The sequence below is a fragment of the Parastagonospora nodorum genome (genome assembly GCF_000146915.1).
Source record: "Parastagonospora nodorum SN15 chromosome Unknown scaffold_32, whole genome shotgun sequence".
Lineage (NCBI taxonomy): Eukaryota > Fungi > Ascomycota > Dothideomycetes > Pleosporales > Phaeosphaeriaceae > Parastagonospora > Parastagonospora nodorum.
The window spans coordinates 251,429-271,197 of record NW_001884580.1 but is presented as its reverse complement, the minus strand read 5'-3'; the positions used below and the strand labels follow the sequence as shown (position 1 = coordinate 271,197).

General features: G+C 54.3%; 9 protein-coding genes across 9 annotated transcripts; 5 read left to right on the top strand and 4 right to left on the bottom strand.

Moving 5' to 3' along the window:
- Positions 1-263: 263 nt before the first annotated feature.
- SNOG_14573 (hypothetical protein) lies at positions 264-1,165 on the top strand (the record flags this gene model as incomplete). The annotated part of the gene is made up of 2 exons (XM_001804703.1): positions 264-437; positions 509-1,165. 2 exons carry the CDS (start codon positions 264-266, stop codon positions 1,163-1,165), a joined length of 831 nt encoding a protein of 276 aa, XP_001804755.1.
- A 269-nt stretch (positions 1,166-1,434) lies between these two features.
- SNOG_14572 (hypothetical protein) lies at positions 1,435-2,896 on the bottom strand (the record flags this gene model as incomplete). Its single annotated transcript, XM_001804702.1, is given in 2 exon segments — positions 1,435-2,792; positions 2,812-2,896. 2 exon segments carry the CDS (start codon positions 2,894-2,896, stop codon positions 1,435-1,437), a joined length of 1,443 nt encoding a protein of 480 aa, XP_001804754.1.
- Positions 2,897-3,188: 292 nt separating this feature from the next.
- Positions 3,189-5,248, top strand: SNOG_14571 (hypothetical protein; the record flags this gene model as incomplete). The annotated part of the gene is made up of 3 exons (XM_001804701.1): positions 3,189-3,368; positions 3,622-4,230; positions 4,280-5,248. The coding sequence occupies 3 exons, from the start codon at positions 3,189-3,191 to the stop codon at positions 5,246-5,248; spliced, it is 1,758 nt and encodes a 585-aa protein (XP_001804753.1).
- A 267-nt stretch (positions 5,249-5,515) lies between these two features.
- Positions 5,516-5,684, top strand: SNOG_14570 (hypothetical protein; the record flags this gene model as incomplete). Its single annotated transcript, XM_001804700.1, has 1 exon — positions 5,516-5,684. The coding sequence occupies one exon, from the start codon at positions 5,516-5,518 to the stop codon at positions 5,654-5,656; it is 141 nt and encodes a 46-aa protein (XP_001804752.1). The 3' UTR covers positions 5,657-5,684.
- Positions 5,685-7,424: 1,740 nt separating this feature from the next.
- Positions 7,425-8,846, top strand: SNOG_14569 (hypothetical protein; the record flags this gene model as incomplete). Its single annotated transcript, XM_001804699.1, has 1 exon — positions 7,425-8,846. The coding sequence occupies one exon, from the start codon at positions 7,425-7,427 to the stop codon at positions 8,844-8,846; it is 1,422 nt and encodes a 473-aa protein (XP_001804751.1).
- A 289-nt stretch (positions 8,847-9,135) lies between these two features.
- On the bottom strand, positions 9,136-10,947 carry SNOG_14568 (hypothetical protein; the record flags this gene model as incomplete). The annotated part of the gene is made up of 3 exons (XM_001804698.1): positions 9,136-10,150; positions 10,441-10,715; positions 10,873-10,947. The coding sequence occupies 3 exons, from the start codon at positions 10,945-10,947 to the stop codon at positions 9,136-9,138; spliced, it is 1,365 nt and encodes a 454-aa protein (XP_001804750.1).
- Positions 10,948-11,442: 495 nt separating this feature from the next.
- SNOG_14567 (hypothetical protein) lies at positions 11,443-13,673 on the bottom strand (the record flags this gene model as incomplete). The annotated part of the gene is made up of 2 exons (XM_001804697.1): positions 11,443-13,195; positions 13,246-13,673. 2 exons carry the CDS (start codon positions 13,671-13,673, stop codon positions 11,443-11,445), a joined length of 2,181 nt encoding a protein of 726 aa, XP_001804749.1.
- A 488-nt stretch (positions 13,674-14,161) lies between these two features.
- Positions 14,162-16,959, top strand: SNOG_14566 (hypothetical protein; the record flags this gene model as incomplete). Its single annotated transcript, XM_001804696.1, has 7 exons — positions 14,162-14,553; positions 14,606-15,444; positions 15,503-15,641; positions 15,698-15,956; positions 16,017-16,191; positions 16,223-16,258; positions 16,358-16,959. The coding sequence occupies 7 exons, from the start codon at positions 14,162-14,164 to the stop codon at positions 16,957-16,959; spliced, it is 2,442 nt and encodes an 813-aa protein (XP_001804748.1).
- A 530-nt stretch (positions 16,960-17,489) lies between these two features.
- Positions 17,490-18,025, bottom strand: SNOG_14565 (hypothetical protein; the record flags this gene model as incomplete). Its single annotated transcript, XM_001804695.1, has 3 exons — positions 17,490-17,555; positions 17,700-17,940; positions 18,000-18,025. The coding sequence occupies 3 exons, from the start codon at positions 18,023-18,025 to the stop codon at positions 17,490-17,492; spliced, it is 333 nt and encodes a 110-aa protein (XP_001804747.1).
- Positions 18,026-19,769: the final 1,744 nt, after the last annotated feature.

The window sequence follows — 19,769 nt, the reverse complement described above, 5'->3', positions numbered from 1 at the left end:
CACCTGACGCTCGGCTACCTAGGAGCGACAAGCACGCGACTGTCGTGAAATCGTCGTGGAGCTTTGTTTCGACGCGCCGTCCGAACAATTGCGCCAAGCCGTCCGAGCTCCAGCTCCCCGGGCAGGCAGGCACGACCGCTACGCAACCATTGCCGCGCTCACTCCAAGCACATCACCCGCCTCCACAGCTTGACGACACCCTCTCGCAAGCTTTCCGACGTCTCCAAAGCCCGAGAAATTACCGCCACATACAGACGCACAAGATGGGCGGCTTCGACTTCTCCAACCACAACCGCAATGCGGCCCTCCACGCCCAGGGTGTGCCATTGCCCAAGGCGACAAGCACAGGAACCACCATTGTCGGCTGCCTGTTCGACGGCGGCGTGGTCATTGCAGCAGATACCCGAGCCACGAGCGGTCCTATAGTAGCAGACAAGGCATGTTGCACCTCCACTCCCCGCTGAGCTCGACTCCGCTCTGAGAGACAGCATATCTAACAACTCGACAGAACTGCGAGAAGCTCCACTACATCTCCCCTCACATCTGGTGCGCCGGTGCCGGAACCGCTGCAGACACTGAATTCACAACCGCCATCATCTCCTCGAACCTCGAACTCCATGCCCTCTCCACCGGCCGCAAGCCCCGCGTTGTCACCTGCATGACTATGCTCAAGCAGCACTTGTTCCGCCACCAAGGCCACATTGGCGCATACCTCGTCGTTGCCGGCGTCGACCCTACTGGCGCACATCTCTTCACCGTGCACGCCCACGGCTCCACCGACAAGCTGCCATACGTAACCATGGGTTCCGGATCGCTCGCTGCCATGTCGGTATTCGAGACGCAGTGGCAGTCAAACCTGTCGCGGGACGACGCTATCAAGCTGTGTGCGAACGCGATTGAGGCGGGTATTTGGAACGACTTGGGCTCGGGAAGCAACGTCGATGTGGCCGTCATCACGAATGAGAAGACGACGCTGTTGAGGAACTACCTCACCCCCAACACGAGGCAACCGAAGCAGCGCAACTACAGGTTCCCCAAGGGTACCACCGCGGTGCTGAACGAGAAGATCATCACCAAGGAGGAGATTAGCAAGTATGTCACCGTGTCTGAGCTCAAGGACGAGAATGTCACGGCGACTGCGGAGACGATGGACTTGGACACGTAGAGGCGGCTTAGAGATGCGGTGGAAGAGCATACGGCGTTACGGGCATGAAGACATGTACTATAGCCCGCATTGATGGACCTGCTGGCCTTCGATAGCCGGCTAGATAGAAGCATCATGATCACGATTACGACAAACCATCTGACCTTTGCTTTGGAACATTTCATTACTCGAGTGCCTTTGCATCTAACCGGAACATATCACAGCTTTTACCAGGACGCCTCTACCCGCCTGATCAAACCCAAGCAACCCTTCACAATCTCCCCGTCCGTCTACCGACATCTCTTCTCCACGATACCAGCGCCATGTTCCTCATACTCCTTCCTCGAAATCCACAGCTGATGGAAGCTGCCCAAGCTCGCCAGGATGCTGCCACCAATCCACGCCGCATACTTGCGCTCCACGACGCTTCCCGGGGCGATCAGCTTATTCCTCGTGCTTGGGTAGATGCTATTGATTTCGTAATTCAGCCTATCGTTGAACTTGTACATCAGCGTGCTTCCGCCCGTGACCACAATGTTCGCAAGCAGCAACGGCCGCTGATCGGCGTCGACTTGTTGCACGGCGGCCTGGACGAGGCGCGGGATGGTGTGTTCGTCCTTGGGTTTGGGTGAGGTCTCAGACGTGTATGCCGCAGAAGCATCGAACAGGCCCTCGGCCGCGCGGAAGCGCTCCGACGAAAAGACCTGGTTCCAGCCATCTGGCATCTCGAACGGCCTACCAGGGGCATTGCGTGCAATCTCCTCGTTCGAGCCGTTGCTGAAGCGACCCGGGCCGGGCCAGACCTCGACAACACTCTCCTTGAATTCCGTGAGGACGCGCTCTTCTTCATTGAGGCGGAAGGAGTCCGTGGGTGGGGTCTGATAGGTTTTGTACGTTGCTTGGGCGGGGGCGCCGGCGTCGACGGGGGACTTGGATTTGACCATGTAGTGTGGAGTCAGTGGGACTTCGGGCGTCGATTGCTTGAACATGTGGCGGATCTGCGAGGAGACGAAGTTGCCTGCGAGGGGAGATTTTTGCACGCCTTTGCGCAGGACCATACCGTCGAGGACGGGGGTGACGGAGGTGTGAGAGGCGCCCACGTCGATGATGATGCCCGAGGCCTTTCCTGATGCAAAGGCAGCGAGGACGCCGGTCTTTTGCAGGAAGAAGGCGGGCGCGCCCCAGTCTTCCATTGCGATCTCAATGTACTTTTCCCGTGCTTTTGCGCTGTTCCAGCCTGGTTCTGTTACGAGCAGCGGGCTCTCGTCGAGGGGCTTCTCTTGGTTGTCCAGATTGTCCATTTCCACGTCCATTTGCTCGCCATTGGGGTCGGTGCCGTCGTTGAGCCCGTTCTTTGAGGGGTCCGTTGCTTTTGCGCCCGTGAGCCTGTTGGTGATGGCATATTCCCAGAGCTTCGCGGCCGTGTCCCAGTCCTCCACTATGCCGTCTGAGCCCCAGTAGTTCTTGATGTTGAGGTTGTCGCCGGGGTTGTGTATCGCGTTCTCGCCAAATGCGTACTGCGGGCCTGCATCGGTGTCGCGCTGGCCGTAGAAGGAAGGGCAGACGGATTTGGGCACATCCTCGCCAGCGAAGCCGGCGCGTGTGGCCCAGTAGCCGGGGTCGAGCACGATCGCGGAGACCTCATCTACGTTTATGCGTCAGCTTGCGAGTGGTGTGAAGCTTCGTGGTGGTGTGAATACCTCCGGCGTACTCGCCTGCAGCTGGTGCCGTCGACGAGTTGGGAATGTTCATGCTCATCGCGCACGGCTATCGCAGGGCGCGGGGCTTGCTGAGAGCTTTTTCAGGTATCAGTGAATGAATTGGCACGTCGTGCTGGGGTTGTGAATGGCTGCTGGTGTCGTTGGGGCGGGCGCGGGTGTTCGTGTTAGAGGGAAGCTGTCGCATCGCGGAACTCAAATGTTGTCGCGTAGAGCTTCGACTTCACTCCGCATCAGCCCCCCACGCGACTTTCGCTACTCACCATCACCCGTGCATTGCGCCGTACTGGTTGCCCAAAACATGAACAGATAGCTGGGGATTCAATATGGCTCTTCGATTTTTCCGCCAGCTCTACTCCCTAGACACCCTCGACACTCGCTTCGTCGTACCAGCCACCGCACCCCCGAAGGAAGCTCTGAGAGATGCTGAGCTCGACCCAGCGGGTCCACTGCCAACAGAAAATGGAAATCGCAAGAGTAGGGGTTCGGGAGATAACATCCAACCGGCAAGATGGAATACGCCAGAGTTCTACGTCTACTATGTGACCATATCAGCCTCCATATTCATGATGCTGAAGCTGCCGTATGACTGCTCTAAGAGTAGGTACTCTTCACCCGAAACATGCTCCACTTATACTCATGGGCTCAGAATCACATCATACATACTCGCAGTACTCCCACCTTCTAACTGACGGCTGGATACCTGGTCGGAAGGTGGTAAGTACTCTATTACACCCCTGTTGGTGTGGATACTGACAGTCCAAGGACAACGTCGACCAACAATATGCCGGATTCCGACAGAATATACCAGCTCTCTTTGTCATTGTTCTGCTACATCCTTTACTTCGCAAGGCCTACGATATCTTCTGGAGAGCTGACACCTATACCAAGGTAAGACCATCGACAGGCAATGGAGGTCTTACCATGGGCCTCACTCCTGCCGCTGCTGCAGATGCCCGTTTGAACCAACGTGTTTCTTTTGATGTCATATTTGCTTGTATCTTCCTCAGTGTGTTACATGGCTTCTCGACGTTCAAGATTGTAGCCATTCTTTACGCAAACTACTGCATCGCGACCAAGTTACAAAGACAATATGTCCCTGCCGCCACGTGGATCTTTGCTGTTGGCACTTTGTTTGCAAACGAGTTCAGCAAAGGCTATTCCTATGCCACCATCTTCGGCATGTTCCTGCCAGCCTCTGTGTCTGAGAAAGGCGAGCCAGCTACAAACTTTGGTCACACCCTCGACAGCTACGGTGGCCTCATGTCCCGCTGGGAAGTCCTCTTTAATTTCACCATCCTCCGTCTCGTGAGCTTCAACCTGGACTATTACTGGAGCTTGAACTCTCGAAATAGCAACGCCCTCGAGGTATGACACCCCTCTATCTCATTGTAAGTAAAGCTAATAACCATCCAAGAAGAAACAACTCGACCCCTCGAACCTTTCCGAGCGTGACCGCGTCACCATCTCAGCCAAACCTCAAGACTTCAGCTTCCGCAACTACTTCGCCTATACCATGTACTCGCCGCTCTACCTCGCCGGCCCCATCATAACCTTCAACGACTGGATATCCCAACAGCGCTACCGCCCGCACAGCATCACCCCCAAGCGCACCACCATGTACCTAATCCGCTTCATCGTGGTGCTGCTCACCATGGAAATTATGATCCACTACATGTACATGGTCGCCATCTTCCACGCCAAACCCGACTGGGCGCAATACACGCCCGCGCAGCTCAGCATGCTAGGCTTCCTCAACCTCAAGCACATATGGCTCAAACTACTCATTCCATGGCGCTTCTTCCGCCTCTGGGCGCTACTAGATGGCATCGACCCGCCCGAAAACATGGTACGCTGCATGAGCGACAACTACAGCGTCATGCAGTTCTGGCGCGGCTGGCATCGCAGCTTCAACAAGTGGAGTTTGCGGTACTTATATATTCCGCTGGGTGGCAGCGCGATGCCGGGGATGTGGGGGCGCGTCAGAGGGGTGGGGAATTATCTCGTGGTCTTCACGTTCATTGCGATTTGGCATGATATTCAGCTGAGGTTGTTGATGTGGGGGTGGCTTGTCACGCTCTTCGTCTTGCCGGAGATCATCGCGTCGTGGATCTTTCCGGCGAAGAAGTGGAAGGATAGCCCGGATGCGTATCGCTGGCTGTGCGGCGTTGGCGCGGTGGGCGAGATTCTCATGCTCATGACTGCGAACCTGGTGGGGTTCGCGCTGGGCCTGGATGGACTGGATGGGCTGTTGAAAGGTATTTTCCGAACGTGGGACGGGCAGGTGTTCTTCTGGACGGCATGCTTTGCACTATTCACGGGCGCGCAGTTCATGTTTGAGTGGAGGGAGGCAGAGAAGAGGAGGGGCATCAAGATGAAGTGTTGATTGACGAGTTAGGATTTAGCAGCGTGTATTGATATCGGTTGTCATGATGTAGACTACATATTCACAGAGCTTCTCCGTGAGGCTCTATTTCAAATGTCTACAGCTTGACTCTTCATTATTAATTCTCGTTTGATACAAGACAAGGGCTCGGCTAGAGAAGTGAGGAGGAAAACGCATGGTACTCGCCTACCTACTGCATTCCCAAAAAGCATAATATCTCGCTCATCTTGACCAGCAAAAATCACTCGACGCCTCGATTGAGGTTTTATGGCCAAGACCAAAAAAGAGAAATGGATATCAAAATGGCAAAAAGTGAGGATCGAATCCTCGACGTTTTTGTTCCAAAGATTGAGTAAGTGCAGTGTTGTGCGGGACTCGCGGTCACTTCTGGTAAAAGGCAAGAAATGAGTTCGTACAAATCCTCGCACTGCACAAGAATCTTCGCAAATTATATCGTTTATATACACCCTACTTGTTTTCTCGCCAGCAATGCAGGCCGCAGTTACAGCGTGTGTGCTGCTCCTCAAATTTGCAGCGCTAGCCAGCTGTGGTCCTTGCGTAAAAGCGGAGCGGGATTTGCGAAGTCGTTTCGTGGCGGACAAGGAAAGTGCTGGCCGTGCGCGTTGGCCTGAGCAACGCGGTCGGACCTGTGTACGTCTGAATGTGCCCCAGATGGGAGGCTTGTCGTCGCTCGATCGTACCTCCCCAATCTCCCTCTTTTTTTTTATGCGCGCAAGCCCTCTGTCTCTGTCCGTGGTTTGATGTGTCGAAGGTGAGACGCACACTACCCCGCGATATTGGCGCCGTGAGGTTTGTGGGACACGTGCCCCGCTTTCGCGTTGCGTCTCTTCCGCCGTTGCTGTCCAGCACTTGACCTTCACACATTTGAACCATTTGAACTCCAAGCCCATCAAGAGGTTGGTACACACCAAGTTGTTATACATTCCTAGGAATGGAGCGTTCCCATATGCACTGTCTATTTCAAGCGCGCACTCTGTCATCTTCCTACTCCTTGCAGCATCATACTCGTGCGTTCCCGCACCTTTTATGGGACCGACCTGCAAGGGAAGGCGTCGTGTAATGTTCACGAACGATTTCGTTATATTATGTATACTGGAGGCATGTGTGGCCGTACAAGTTTCTTCATCCTATTGAAGATTCCGCAGCCTTTGTGGCTCATGCTATCCCAAAGGACGCCAAAGAGCATCGAGTCGAAAACTCACTGGCAGAACAAAGTGCGCAGCACAAGATACCAGGACAACGACTGAGCGAATGTTCCACATACTGGGCTAGCATCTGCGATGCTTGGGCAGGTAGTATACAATTTCTGTTCGTTTCCAAGTCATCAGTAATCTTCGAGTACCCAGCCACCATCGATTTTTCAGTCATCACAAACGCCTTTCCAAATTTAGATCTATGGTTCTACGTCTTGAAAAGCTGGTCATAAGGTCGCGCTGTACGTATCATTTCCTGTACATCACATTTGCGCCTTCCACAATATGGCCACGTTCGTACATAATCTTCTTTCCTGTCGAGAAGCAGCCAAAGTTCGACCTCAACTATCAATTTTTTTTCAATTTCGTGATCGCGTCTTGTTCCTGGTAAAGGAATGGCCTGTTCACTGGCGTTGGCGCGTTCGCTTGTCTCTCCCTCTGGACTCAATGACCAATTTCAGTTGTCATCTTGGATCGAATGTCTTTTTCCTTGGCTCTAGATGCTGAGGGTGCGCCTGGTGCATCTTTGGTGTTTCAGTACCTCATCCTCATTTTACCAACGAGTCCGCGTTTCACCCCACACCTGCCTTATCAGGACCGTTTGCACCTCCAAAAACTCGACAACGAAAACACTTTCCCTACCTGCGACTGCCCTTCGGCGTTGACGCCAAGGCGCTAGTTCTCGATCTCCGCGGCAGGCACGAGGACGAAAGTCGTACAGACGCCCTTACATCACACTCACTGTCCACCATCAAACCGTCTCTACCTCTCCTTTGGCAAGAAGCTTCTTAACTCGGCCAGTCCGACACACTCTCTTTCTCATCACTGCAGCGCAGTCTGTCGTTCATTACTCCACTTCCATTCACCTTCGATTCTGCCCCGCCGTCAACAACAGCCACTCAAGTCAACACCGGCGCTCTGAATTAACAACAACATTCCATAACACTCGCTTCATCCTCACCATGAAGTCTGTCGCTTTGGCAGGCGCGCTCTTCATGGGCATCCTCGTGGGCAGCGCCTCCGGCCGACCTCTTGGTAACCACCAGCACTCGCGCAGAGTGTTGTCAGAGCTAACAGTCACAGTAAACAAACGTGCTCTGGTCACCGAGGTCGTCTACGTCACCGAGACTGTCGCCAATGTTGCTGTCTACGTTGACGAGAATGGCACGCCCTACTCGACTTCTACCGAAGTCTTCAGCACGAACTCGTCCAGTGTGGCAGTCGTTACGACTCCTGAAGCTCCTCAGAAGGCGACCGAGTCGACGCCTACACCAGAGCCCATGCCGTCATCGGTCGCACCAGTTCCGCCTGTTACATCGTCGTCTGCGTCGTCGTCGGCTGTGCCAGCGCCGCCTGTTGTATCATCCTCCGCTTCGCCTTCACCCATCTTGACTACCTCAAGTGTTGCACCATCATCAGCCAAGGAGGAAGGCGTTCCGACCTATGCGGCTCCAGAGACTCCAGCGCCGACTTCTAAAGAGGCACAGCCATCTACCACCTCTCCGCCACCAGCGCCTTCTTCTGTGGAGTCCGCTACGCCTCCACCCCCGGCTTCGTCGTCATCTGTGCCTACTGATACCAAGGGCGATGATGGCAGCCTTCCGCTTGGTATCACGTATGATGTATTGACTGGCTCAGGCCAGAACACTGCTTGCAAGAGTAGGGACCAGATCGCCAAGGAGTTGGACCAGATGAAGAGTTTCAAGGCTATCCGGCTTTACGGAAATGATTGCAACAGCGTCCCTCAGATTCTCCAAAGCGCCGTCAAGAACAACCAGAAGCTTGTGGCTAGTATCTGGCGTCCTACAGAAGATCTTAATGGAGTCATCCAGATCTACCAGGACGCTATCAAGCAGTATGCTGGGGGCGACTGGAGCGTCGTCGCATTGTTCTCGGTCGAGAATGAGCGGGTTCAGTCCGGGGCGATGACAGCTTCCGAGGTGGTCGATGCCATCCACCAGGCTCGCGGCCAACTTCGAAGCCTCGGATACAACGGACCTGTAGGCGCAGTCGAGACTGTCCCCGCCATGATTAGTAACCCCGCCATCTGTGAAGCTGCAGATGTCGCCATGGTCAACAGTCACGCATTCTTCGACGGAAATGTTCAGCCCAAGGACGCCGGCTCTTTTGTCAAATCTCAGGTCGCCATGGTCAAGAAAGCTTGCAACAACAAGCGCGTCGTCGTCACAGAGTCTGGCTGGCCTCACCAGGGCGACACAAAACAGAACGCTGTGCCCTCCCAAGAGAACCAGAAGGTTGCTATGGCGTCTATCCGGGAGAACTTCGATCACGACATGATCTTGTTCAACGCATTTGATTCACCCTGGAAGTCCGATGACGCCTCGACTTACAACACCGAGCGCTTCTGGGGTATTATGCAGTAACATGCTGCAAGGATTAAGTCACACTCTCCTATGTTGCGAGATTCAACAGTACACAGACAATCCCGCGTGTCCTCTTCTTCTTCATCATCATCATGCGCACCGGTAGTCAACGTCTGCATAGTGAGCTTAGCATTTCTGGCGCCATCATGAATCATGAAGACATGCATCATGTAGCATAGATATCCGAATCTCAATTGAATGAACAAGTTATGAAACACATCTTGTTATGCGATGTTCTGCTCTTTATATTTTGTTATGGCTCGATACTAACCTGTCGTGAATAACTTTCCTAAAATCCCAAATCGCTCGCCGTCTCCTCGAGCGCCTTGACCAATCCATCTAGCGTACTCGTCCTAGTCCCTCCGTTCACGACAACCCTGAAGAATTTGCCCTTATCACCTGGCGCATAGTCGATCATGAACCCGCGACTAATCAGCCTGTTTGCAATATCCGCCGTCGCCTTGCTATTCCCCTCCGCATCTTCCTCCAACTTCCCCTCCTTTGCATAATAAAAGCACACCTGCAAGCACGGCAACGGCTCCGGACTAATCGTGACAAACCTGCCACTCTCCTTCAACTTGGCCAGCAGATACTCCGCATTCGCATACCCGTTCTCCACCACTCTTTGGAAGTGGCTGGCGCCATAGTACTGCAGCGCCAAGAAGAACTTGAGACTATCCGCCTTGCGCCCACACTGCGGCGTCAAATCCGCCAGGTCGTAGATGTCCCGCGCTTGTGTGCCGGCCTCGTTGTGGAACAGATACCCTGCGGGCAGTGTAAGCGCGCGGTGGAAAGCGTTCATGTCCGCGCCGAGCAGGAAGCTGCACGTCAGCGGGACGCCGAGCATCTTGTGCGGGTTGATGGTGATGCTATCTGCGAGGTGGGCGCCGGCGAGACGCGTGCGTGCGTGCGAGGGCGAGAAGATCACGGGGCCGCCCCAGCTGCCGTCGATGTGGAGCCAGATGTTGTGCGCGCGGCAGATGGTGGATAATTCGGTGAAGGGGTCGAAGGAGCCGTGGACTGTGGTGCCGGCTGTGGCGTTGAGGAAGAAGGGGGTTTCTCCTTTGTCCTTTGATGCGAGCACGAGTTTTTCGAATTCGGACGGGATGATGCTTCCCTGGGAGTCGACAGGGATGGGGATTACGCTGGATGTGCCGAAGCCGTAGAGGTTTGCGGCTTTTTCGACGCTGTAATGGCCGTGCGCGGATGTGAAGATTTTCAGGTTCAGATTGCCGTTGCCGTTGGATTTGGTTTCGGGGTACAGGGTGTTGCGGGCGACGACGATGGCGGTAGCGTTGGAGGCGCTGCCACCGGGTTGGGAGATGCCGCCGGATGTGGAGGAGGGAAGGTTGAAGAGGTTGGCGAGATATTTCGTTGTGTGCTTTTCGATGAGTGTTAGGACGGGGGAGACTTGGTAGACGTGTGCCTGGTTGAGATTGTTAGGTGTTTGGTAGTGTGGAAAGGGGAACACGGGCTTACGTTTGTGTTCAATGTCGCGAGCAAGAGTTCGCTGGCGAGACCGACCTGTTTATAAATCAGTCATTTTGTCTTTCTCACTTATCAATAGATACGCACAGCATTAGTGCTTGCATACAACTTGTCCAAGAAGCCCTGATCCCAAGTGTTCACACTGTACTTGAGAATCGTTTCCACAAGCGTCATCAAGCCCTCTTTGCCACCCGCATCGTTACCAATCTCCAACTCTTTCTGCAAAATACTTTCAAGCTTTTTAGGAGGATGGTGCTCGACTAGTGTGGTTCTCGGACCGCCGCCTTCGACCTTGAGACCATGGCCAGTGTGTTTTGTTTTGGCGTCTTCATCTGCAGCGGCAATGAAGGGGACGATCAAATCTTGGAGTGAAGTGAGCAACTGGGTTTCTTGTCAGTGTTCTGTTGCTTGAATTTCCATCTATTAAAATTTGAATTGCCATGTCGTACAGCAACCCACGACATGACGGTGTATAGGACATGTCCTCGGAATGATCGGAATCGCGTTCCGAACCCGAATCCGAAACTTTTGCACTTACGTCTTTGACTTCGTCTGCGCGATTTAGCGGTGTCTCTGCCTGCGCGGCACCGTTGGTATCGTTAGTTCCAGACATGTTGTGTAGTTTACCAATGCTGCAAAGAGGTTGAAAATGTAAGTTGATTTAGGGTACTGTCGTCAATATGCAGGACAAAGACGACAGAAGACGAACGTGGTAGTGGATCGTCAGCCTTAGCGCCTAGTCTTATACGTATTGAATAAACCCTATTGAGTCATCATAACTTGAAGGATCCACGCATATAAGATCTTAGGCCGGGGCGTCGCTGATGTTCGGCTTGTCGGATCCTGCTATACGAAGAAAATTTTGGATGATCAGAAGGGCCGAGGTGGAAGTTTGAACAGATGGCCCAGGGTAACATGTTGGGACACCTGAGTGGCGCGGAAAAGCCATTGGGCTGGAAAGTACAAAAGTGCTCAAATTTTCGTATAGAATGGTATCTAGAGGTCGAATCAAGAAACTTGCTGTCATGACATTTACCCCCATGCCTAAAGAAAACGCCTTTTGCCATGCCGATTGAAAGAAAACATCTCTAGACGCAATCGATGCTCGCTATTGTGCCACGACACTTGCTTTTTCCTTGCCTTTGCTGCTCTCAGCAACACCAACATGTTTATCTTTTTTCTCCCTTTTCATCTTCTTGTCTGTTTGCGCTTCCCTTTTCTTCGCCTCCACAGCTTTCGCAGCATGTTTTTGCCTAGCAAGTTCGATCGCGCTCATGTGCTTGCCGCCTCTTTGGTTTTGAGCATGGCTCTGACGATGCGGAGGTGTTGTGGAAGACTCGCCGTTGCTCTCGGGGAATGACTGGAAGCCGTCGTTGCCCGCGGTGTATTTCGACTGCTTGACCCAATCGCCCCTCTTCCGCTTGTAGAGATCCATGCGCCAGTTTCTCCATACCGCGCGACCGACGAAGGATTCTCGGAGTGAGTTCTCGTTCTCGGCAAGCTCCTCTGCAATGCGCTCGCGAATGAACGCGAGGCCATGTGTGCCGTGCCAGACAGCATCGATGACGCGGGAGGCTGCTGGATCGAGCGCTAGCTCACCAACGTGACCGTAAAACTGTTGTATCATCTTGCGGCGGAAAATGACCGAGGCATGTTCTGCAGTTAGTGCGGCTTGAAGAGTTCGCGATGCGGTGGGGTCGCGCGCAAGCTGAACTGAAAGTTCTGGGGTAAGTTTCGCGAGTGAATCGAAGATGAGGTCGCCTAGAGGGCCATCGACTGCCATCATCGTTTGCGCAAGTAGCGATCCGTGAACCTTCTCTGGCGAGTGATCCTGCTTGCCGTTTTGCTTCAAGTTCTCCGCTGGGCTCTCACTGACTCTGAGAATGCGCGTCACCTCAAAGCCGTTGGGACCGCTGTAGACTGCCTCCAACTGATCCTTGATGAGTGATATGTCCACGTTGCGGGCGATGCATCGCTCGAGCAAAGTCTTGATGATAGCCGTTCGATTTCGCTCGACGAGATTTGGGATCTGCTCGACAATCTGGCGCATCGCTTCGTCCAGGTCGTCCTTTCCTAACCTTTCCAGGATCTTGCCAGCTACGTAGCCAGCAATTTCGTTGCGTGACAAGCTGCCCATTCTTTCCTTGAAGAATTCCGAGTATATCTGCTTGAACAGCTTGCCGGGCGCACTTTCGATGATAGTTTCCAGTAGTCGGGAGCCAATGGGGTCGTATACGAGGCCGTTGATGAAGGCTGCGCTTTCCGTCCCTTCTGCAATGGGGTCGTCCGGCAGCATCTTGTGAATGATTGAGTTTTCATCCTTTGCCCTCGACTTCCCGAAGTGCGCAAGTTCCAGCTTCAGCAGGAGTTGCAGCGTCGGGTTGCCGAGAGGATGTGTGGCGAGGAGGCGAAGGTTTGCGGTGTCGAGAGTGGAAGCGCTGGCGTTGATCGTCTTCTCCAGAGCTTCCAGAAAAGATTTGGGAACTGGTCTCTTCTCCAAAACCCAATCCTGTCCTCTCTCGGTTCCTGCGATGCCGACCTTTTCTTTCCTCTTGCTTTGCAATACCGACTTGTTCTTGTTCTCTTTCGCGAGTGGCGCGCCAGAGAGGACAACGAGCAGAACTCGCAGGACATGGGAAGCGAAGCGGTCGGTCATTAGGTAGCCAAGGTGCTCCTCTAGCTCGGCCAGGGTGTAAAGAAACAAGCTCTCCATGGAAACGATGATGGCATTAGGATCTGAGGAGGGCGGCGTTTGTAAGGTCTGCGGTTCGGCAAGCTCGAGAGTGACGACGGGGGCGGCATGTATGAAAAGTGCTTCGCAGCAGTGGGAGGCAAACCGGTGCTGCACCAGGTTGAGGAAGCTGCGACTGGTTAGCGCATGCAAGATGGAAGGAGCGATGGGAGCACGTACTGTCCGTTGAACTTCTGGAACAGGTTTTTCAGCTGGTCTGGCGAGGAAAGAAGGATCAGGCGCTCCAGCAGGCGCGAGCACGACTGGCTATTCGCAATCTTCAGCTCTTTCCCGTCGGCTTCCTTGTACACGCTGGCGAGGAATAAGTTGCGCGCCTCTGGATCCTCGAACTGGTTCAGCTCCAGCATCTCGTCGGCGCGCTTGAAGTACTCCTGCTCCTCGTCGTCGAGCATGCCATAGTAGGTGAGCTCGCCGGGTCTGGTAACGTCGACGGGCTCATGGTGGAACGCCTCACCATTTTCGATGGACTCAAGCTCGACGTCGTCTTCCTTCTTCAGGCGCTTCGGAGCGGCGTCGACATGGTCGTGGTCGCGCTTCCGCTTTTTCTGCTCTTCGCGGCGGCCGCGCTTCTTGTGTTCCTTGGGCATGTTGGGTGCAGTGGGACAAAAAGCTGCAGCGGTCTCGGCTAAGTGCCGCCTCAGAGATCTCAGACCAGACCTAGGAGCGAGGGACCTTATTTATAGCGACCGGGCAGGGCAAGGCACCGCGACTGCAGCTAGTCAGGGAGCAGGAGAATCTCAGCAGAGGTGCGACACGGCGGAAAGGTGGATTGTCATGTTTTTCCACTGGACCACGGCGTTGGATGGTACGATTTTGGGGCAAAAACGCCGCCGATGCCCAGATGGTCCCTGCCCGTTAAGGCAGATCGGGTCTTTGGATCGAGCCTGCCACACCCTGCGCAGTTGCAGGGCACCAGGGCACAGGGCACCGCACGCCGGCTAGACGCACGCATGGCCGCCACAAGCCACCCTCGCCTCGCCTACGCTGGCAGCACTGGTCCGCCCGCTAAACCGCCTACCGCCTACTAATACACCCAGACACCGTGGAGCGCAGCCCGCGACCACCACATCATACGATGGACCTGGACGACTCGGCCGACGGCGACCGCGTCGCCGACTACCTCGACGACAAGCTGCAGACGGCCATTGACCTCGACACGGGGAACCTGGACGCGCTGCTGGCCCGCATCACAGAGCAGCAGGTGTTGCTCAAGCAGCAGGTCGATGCCGCACAGAAAGACCTCCACGGCGCAAAGCAGGACGCCCATTCCCACCACGCCACCGTCCAGCAGCAGGCGCACACATTCCGCCAGCGGCAGGCCGACATCGACCGCCGCCTGCTAGCCATCACCGCCAGCGACACCTCGGAGGAGGCTGTCCCGCGCTTTGAGACGTCCCTGGACAAGCTCCACCGCCTCGACGTGGCCAGCAGCTATGTCGAATTGCTGCGCGAGGTGGACGTCCTCAGGTAGGACAGCTCCAGCACACTCGCACCAACCCCTCAGCTGATGCCGCTGCAGCAAACACGCCCAGACGCAGCTCCATACATCGAGCGAGGCCGCCCTGCAGCCGTACAAGCAGCTGCGCTCACTCCACACCCGCCTGGCCACCCTGCAAGACGCTGCCGAGGGCGCCGCGCCGCAGCTGCTCCACCACGTCTACAAGATCACGCAGGCCCTGCGCACCAAGATCCTCGATGCCTTCTCGTCCGACCTCGAGCGCGTCCTCAAGAAAATCCATTGGCCCACGCCCAAAGCAAACATACCCGGGCCGCTGCAGGGGGAATGGGAGAATGCCATTGTGAGGCTGCTGGACCTGCAGATGCCGGAGCTGGAGGGCATGAACTACGCCAGCGGGCCGGGCGACAAGATCAAGCTCCCGCCAGTGCTTTTCCCGCTCGAGGTGCTGGTGCAGCCGTTGGAAATGCGTTTCCGCTACCACTTCGAGGGTGACAGACCCACGAACCGCATTGATAGGCCCGAGTTCTTCCTCTCGCACATTACCACGCTTTTGAACGACTACAGTGGATTCGTGTGCGATCATGTGCAACCTGTGCTCCTCAAGCAGTTCCGCGGATCTGATCTGGCGCTTAACCCCGTCTACATCGACGCCATGTCAGCCTTCATCACCGCTCTGTTACCCATGCTCAGATCCAAGATCCGCTCCCTGCTGCCGAAGGTAGCCGGTCAACCCCAGCTCCTCAGCCATCTCATGCACGAAGTGATGAGTTTCGACAGTACCATTCGGGACAACTGGGGTTATGATGGTGGGTATGGAGTTGACGGCTGGAAAGGGTTGTCCTGGGAATTTCTCGTCCAAGCTGATTGGTTCGGGCGCTGGCTACAGGTCGAAAAAGACTGTCAGTCCCCTCTTTTTACCCGAATATATGGCTTATCGGGACTAATTTGTGCGAACAGTTGCATTGGCGCGATATCAGAGCATTGCAGAAGCTCCCGATTTCGGTGATCTGGACTACGAGAGTGTCGATCCCAAAGCTACCAAACCGACCAAGGGAGCGATCCGCGTCAACGACCTACTTGAGACCATAACAGGTGGGTACGCGTCTTCCGAATCCGAGTACAATTGCTGATCTACAGGGAAGATCGTTACAGGCCCCTGTCATCCTTCAGCCAGAAGCTGACTTTTCTGATCGACATACAAATCGCTATTTTCGACAAGTATCACGAGAAGCTGCTGGGCAATCTGGAAGCATATCTGACCATGACCACCGCATTGGGTCGTGCCATGGGCGGCGTCACTAAAGAGGAACAGGAGAGACTACTGGGGTTGGAAGGATTAGAGCGCCTGTGCAAGACGTATGGAAGTGCAGACTACCTACAAAGGGCAATGCGGGACTGGAGCGACGACGTGGTAGGCTGCCACCGCATTTCACAGCGGCAGATCCCGTGTGACATCGGCTAACCGCTGCAGTTCTTCTTGGACATCTGGGAGGGCCTGCAAGATCGTGCTCGCCAAGACGACAGTATCGGTGGGAAGACTGTAGCCGACGTCGCCGAACGCACGTCAAAATCCGTTGGCGAAGACGGTGAAGGCGGCGCCCTCTTTGACGAAACGGCTTCTTGGTACGCCCGTCTCCGAGACCGCAGCGAGAAAATCATCGTCGACACGCTGAACAGCAATGTACGGCAAGCGTTGCGGCCCTATCATCACATGTACGTGGCCCGAACAGGCAATGCCAGCGTTGAAGCCGAAAATATGCTTACTTTTTCCTCTTCGTAGCAATCCCTGGGCTACAATGAGCGGCTCCGCAGCCTCGGCGCCCGCCAATCTTGCACCCACGGCAGAAATCGACCCACTTCTCACCCATCTGGGTACCACGCTGGGCTTTTTGTCCCGTGCGCTCGCCTCGGCGCCCCTACGCCGCATTACCAGAGCGGTACTCGCCACTGTGTCGAGCACTATTTGGGACAAGGTACTTAGCGTTTACCGTTTTTCGACGGCGGGCGCGGCCCAGATGCATGCTGATCTGGCGTCCATCTGTCGCGTTGTTGACAAGCAAGTGGGCCCAGGTGTCGCCGAAGCAGGCCTCAGACGATGTCTCGAGGGCGCTCAGCTTATCGGGCTGCCTGTCAAAGGTGGCAAAGACCAGGCTGCAAGCGACGACAAGCTTGGTGGCGACGAAGACTGGGACGCCTCCTGGGGTGAAGGCCACGATTCAGCGCCTCCTCCGCAGAAAGAAGATGAGGGTGCCACAACGTCTGGGGGCGTTCACCTCGGCCTTTGGGAGGTGGAGAAGAGACTGTTTGCGGATAATCAGGCGGCGAGGGATGTGTTGGATGAATTGGGCTTGGAGTTGCTGACGGAGAATGAGGCAAGGGCTTTGCTAGGCCGCAGAGTCGAGTTGGCTGGATAGCAACCCGAGACATGATGTTTCAGGATGTTGAACAATGGCGGTGTTTGCGATACATTCGCGATATGCAGACCATTGCATTCGCAATATGCAGTACATTTTGCCTATATGCATGACGCACCTCTTCAGCATGCGTGACACTGCTGTTGTGCAATGGTACAGTTCGTGTGCTCGTGCGGGTGTGTTTCCGCTACGGGCGATGAGGTAGGCACTTGTTTTGCGCCAGATATATTGCTTGCGAAACCAATATTCACTAAACGGTCTGGAGAATCAGGATTCGAAGTAAAAGTGTGTTCATTGCATCATCAATCTCATCGCGTTGCTTCCCTACTACGCCTACTACACACAAAGCACGCTGGTCACATTCTGGTGGGTATCGTAATCATCATCATCGTCGTCGTCGTCGTCATCTTCCTAGTCATACACTTCCATCTCCTATCCATTCCCCTGTTCTTCATTTCACCCCATCCCGCTTATAATACACCTCGGCCCCCGCCTGCGGCTCCAACGGCATAATCGTCCCGTTGATACGCTCAATGTAAGGCCGCGCCTTGTCCCATGTCTGCGCGACGCTGTGCAGGGAGTTTTTGATGCGCGAGCTGCGGCGTGGCGTGGGCTCGGTGTGTGCGTGGGCTCGGGTTGTGTTTGGAGGGCTATTGGTGGGTTAGTATGTAGGTTGGAAGAAGGGAGGGGGTGGGTGAGGGTAGTGGAAGTGTAGGGAAGGCAAGGGGGAGGAGACGTACGATTCCGTTACGCTGTCTACGCGGTCGGAGGATGACATTGTGGGTGGTATAGTTGAAGAATCGACGATTATTGGTGAAGAAAGGTTGTGGTTGAGGATCTGGCGTCATGCTCTTCGCTGCAATCTTCTCGCCCTTGCGCTGGTTGGATTTCGCTTTCTTCTTCTTCTCTCTCTTGACTTCCTTCTTCTCGACGGGTGCTTCGTCTCCAAGAGATACCACGCTGGCCTTGCGTTTCTGCGCTCTTCTTCGTGCCGGGGAGATGCATCGTGCGATTATATAGACGTCGACAAGAGGATTTACTTGAAGAGCTTAGAAGAGTGTGACATGCCCTTTGTTCGCGGATTCACCTCCGTGTTCTAGTGGCGCGCGCGTTGACGGGAGGTCTAGAGTATATGACGAGTACTCGAAGGCTTGGGGTGCTTGGGATCGTGATGATGATGAATGACGATGGGTGAGTAAGCCCTCCTGTCTTACTTCCGTGCTTTCACAACATCAATTCACATTAGTTCTCGAGATACAGGCACTTTCACTCTTCACACTGATCGCCAGGACTTCTCCACTTGGGATAGTTAGTTGTGCATCATCTCTCGTAAACCGGGGAAGCTGGTATGCGGCGAAAACTTGGCTTGCGGGAGCTTGTTCCTTGGCTGGCTTGTGGTGGTTGCACAGTGGAGGGATGATGTCATGGCTGAGACGATGATGATGGAAGTCTGTGCGTTGACGACATGGCGGTTTCGACATCTTGACAACCTGAACAATCGATAAGTCTTGAAATTTGATACGATATACAAGTAACAGTTCCGATTCCGATGTCGACGGTCTAGATGGGAAATTGATGGCGCCATGGGTTTTGAATCTATAGCTTCGCTGAACCTGTGCCTTTTCGAAAGCTAGTCACCGTGGGAATCTTCAAGCTATCACATTCCTTTCGGCTTTCTCTACATCGACCATAGCTTCTCACCGCATTTAATACCTCCCATCAGACCTACCCTCCTACAGGCTAAAATAATTCCACCTAACCAGCTCGTCATTCTCTTTCTTTTCCGCTTCTCTTTCAAACATGTTTCGCGCTTACTGTTGTTGAATACGATCCCACTCTCGCTCTAGAAGATAATTCACAAAATATACCAATTGTCTTCCTACTCGAGACTGATCTGCAAGTCCTGTAAAGCAAAGTCCAACCACTCCCAATCTTTCCCTTGCTCATCACCCGCCCAATAAATTCACCAAGTCTCTCACCCCAGTAGCCACAAACAGTATCCCGAACCCACCATCCTATCAGTAACCCCTCCACTCTCTCTGACCTCATACCCTCCCCTCCCCTCCTCTCGACCCGCTCGCAAGCCCATGAAAAAAGAAGGCCCTTTTCCACCGCGCAAAGGATGACGCACCCGCATCCACCAGTCCCCCCTTCACAACTTTCAGGGTCCAAGTAAAAGCGGGCCCCGTCAGATTAATTGCGGAGAACGGATCTCGCTTCTAAATCTGCCAGATGAAAGCGGTTTTGCAAGGGGAAGGAGGGAGGCCCGAAGAAAGAGCGCGCGGCAGGGATTTTCAGGGTCCATGATATACCTACTGCAATGCGTGGAGAACACCACGGGTAAAAAAGCGGTTACATATTCATCGCTGTGTACAATACATCGAAGCAGCGAATGGGTGATGGGGGAAGGTGAGGAGCTTACACGTGTTTGTGTTGTTCGTGCTGCTGCTGCTGCTCCTCCTTCTCACAGCGCGCTAGGCTGCGAAGAGAAATGCGGGTTGGGTGTGCACATTCCACGTGTGTGTGGCCTCACCACACACCGAGAGGCACAGACACAGTTTGCCTTGTGCAGCGCGAAAATTTTACTTTCTTTGTGCAAAAGGGCTCAGGGGAGATTGGGAGAGTGTGAGGCAAAATCAGTTTCGACTTCTGCTCTTACTCTTTTACTATGGCTTTCCGACCTTGCAAAACATCCAATGCTGAGGTGTTGTGCTGTTTGTACCTTTACTCGATTTGCTATTGCTTGAGCACCTCAATGAGTAAACCTCCATGTCGCATCACATGCAAAAGACGCTCATCGATGAAATGAG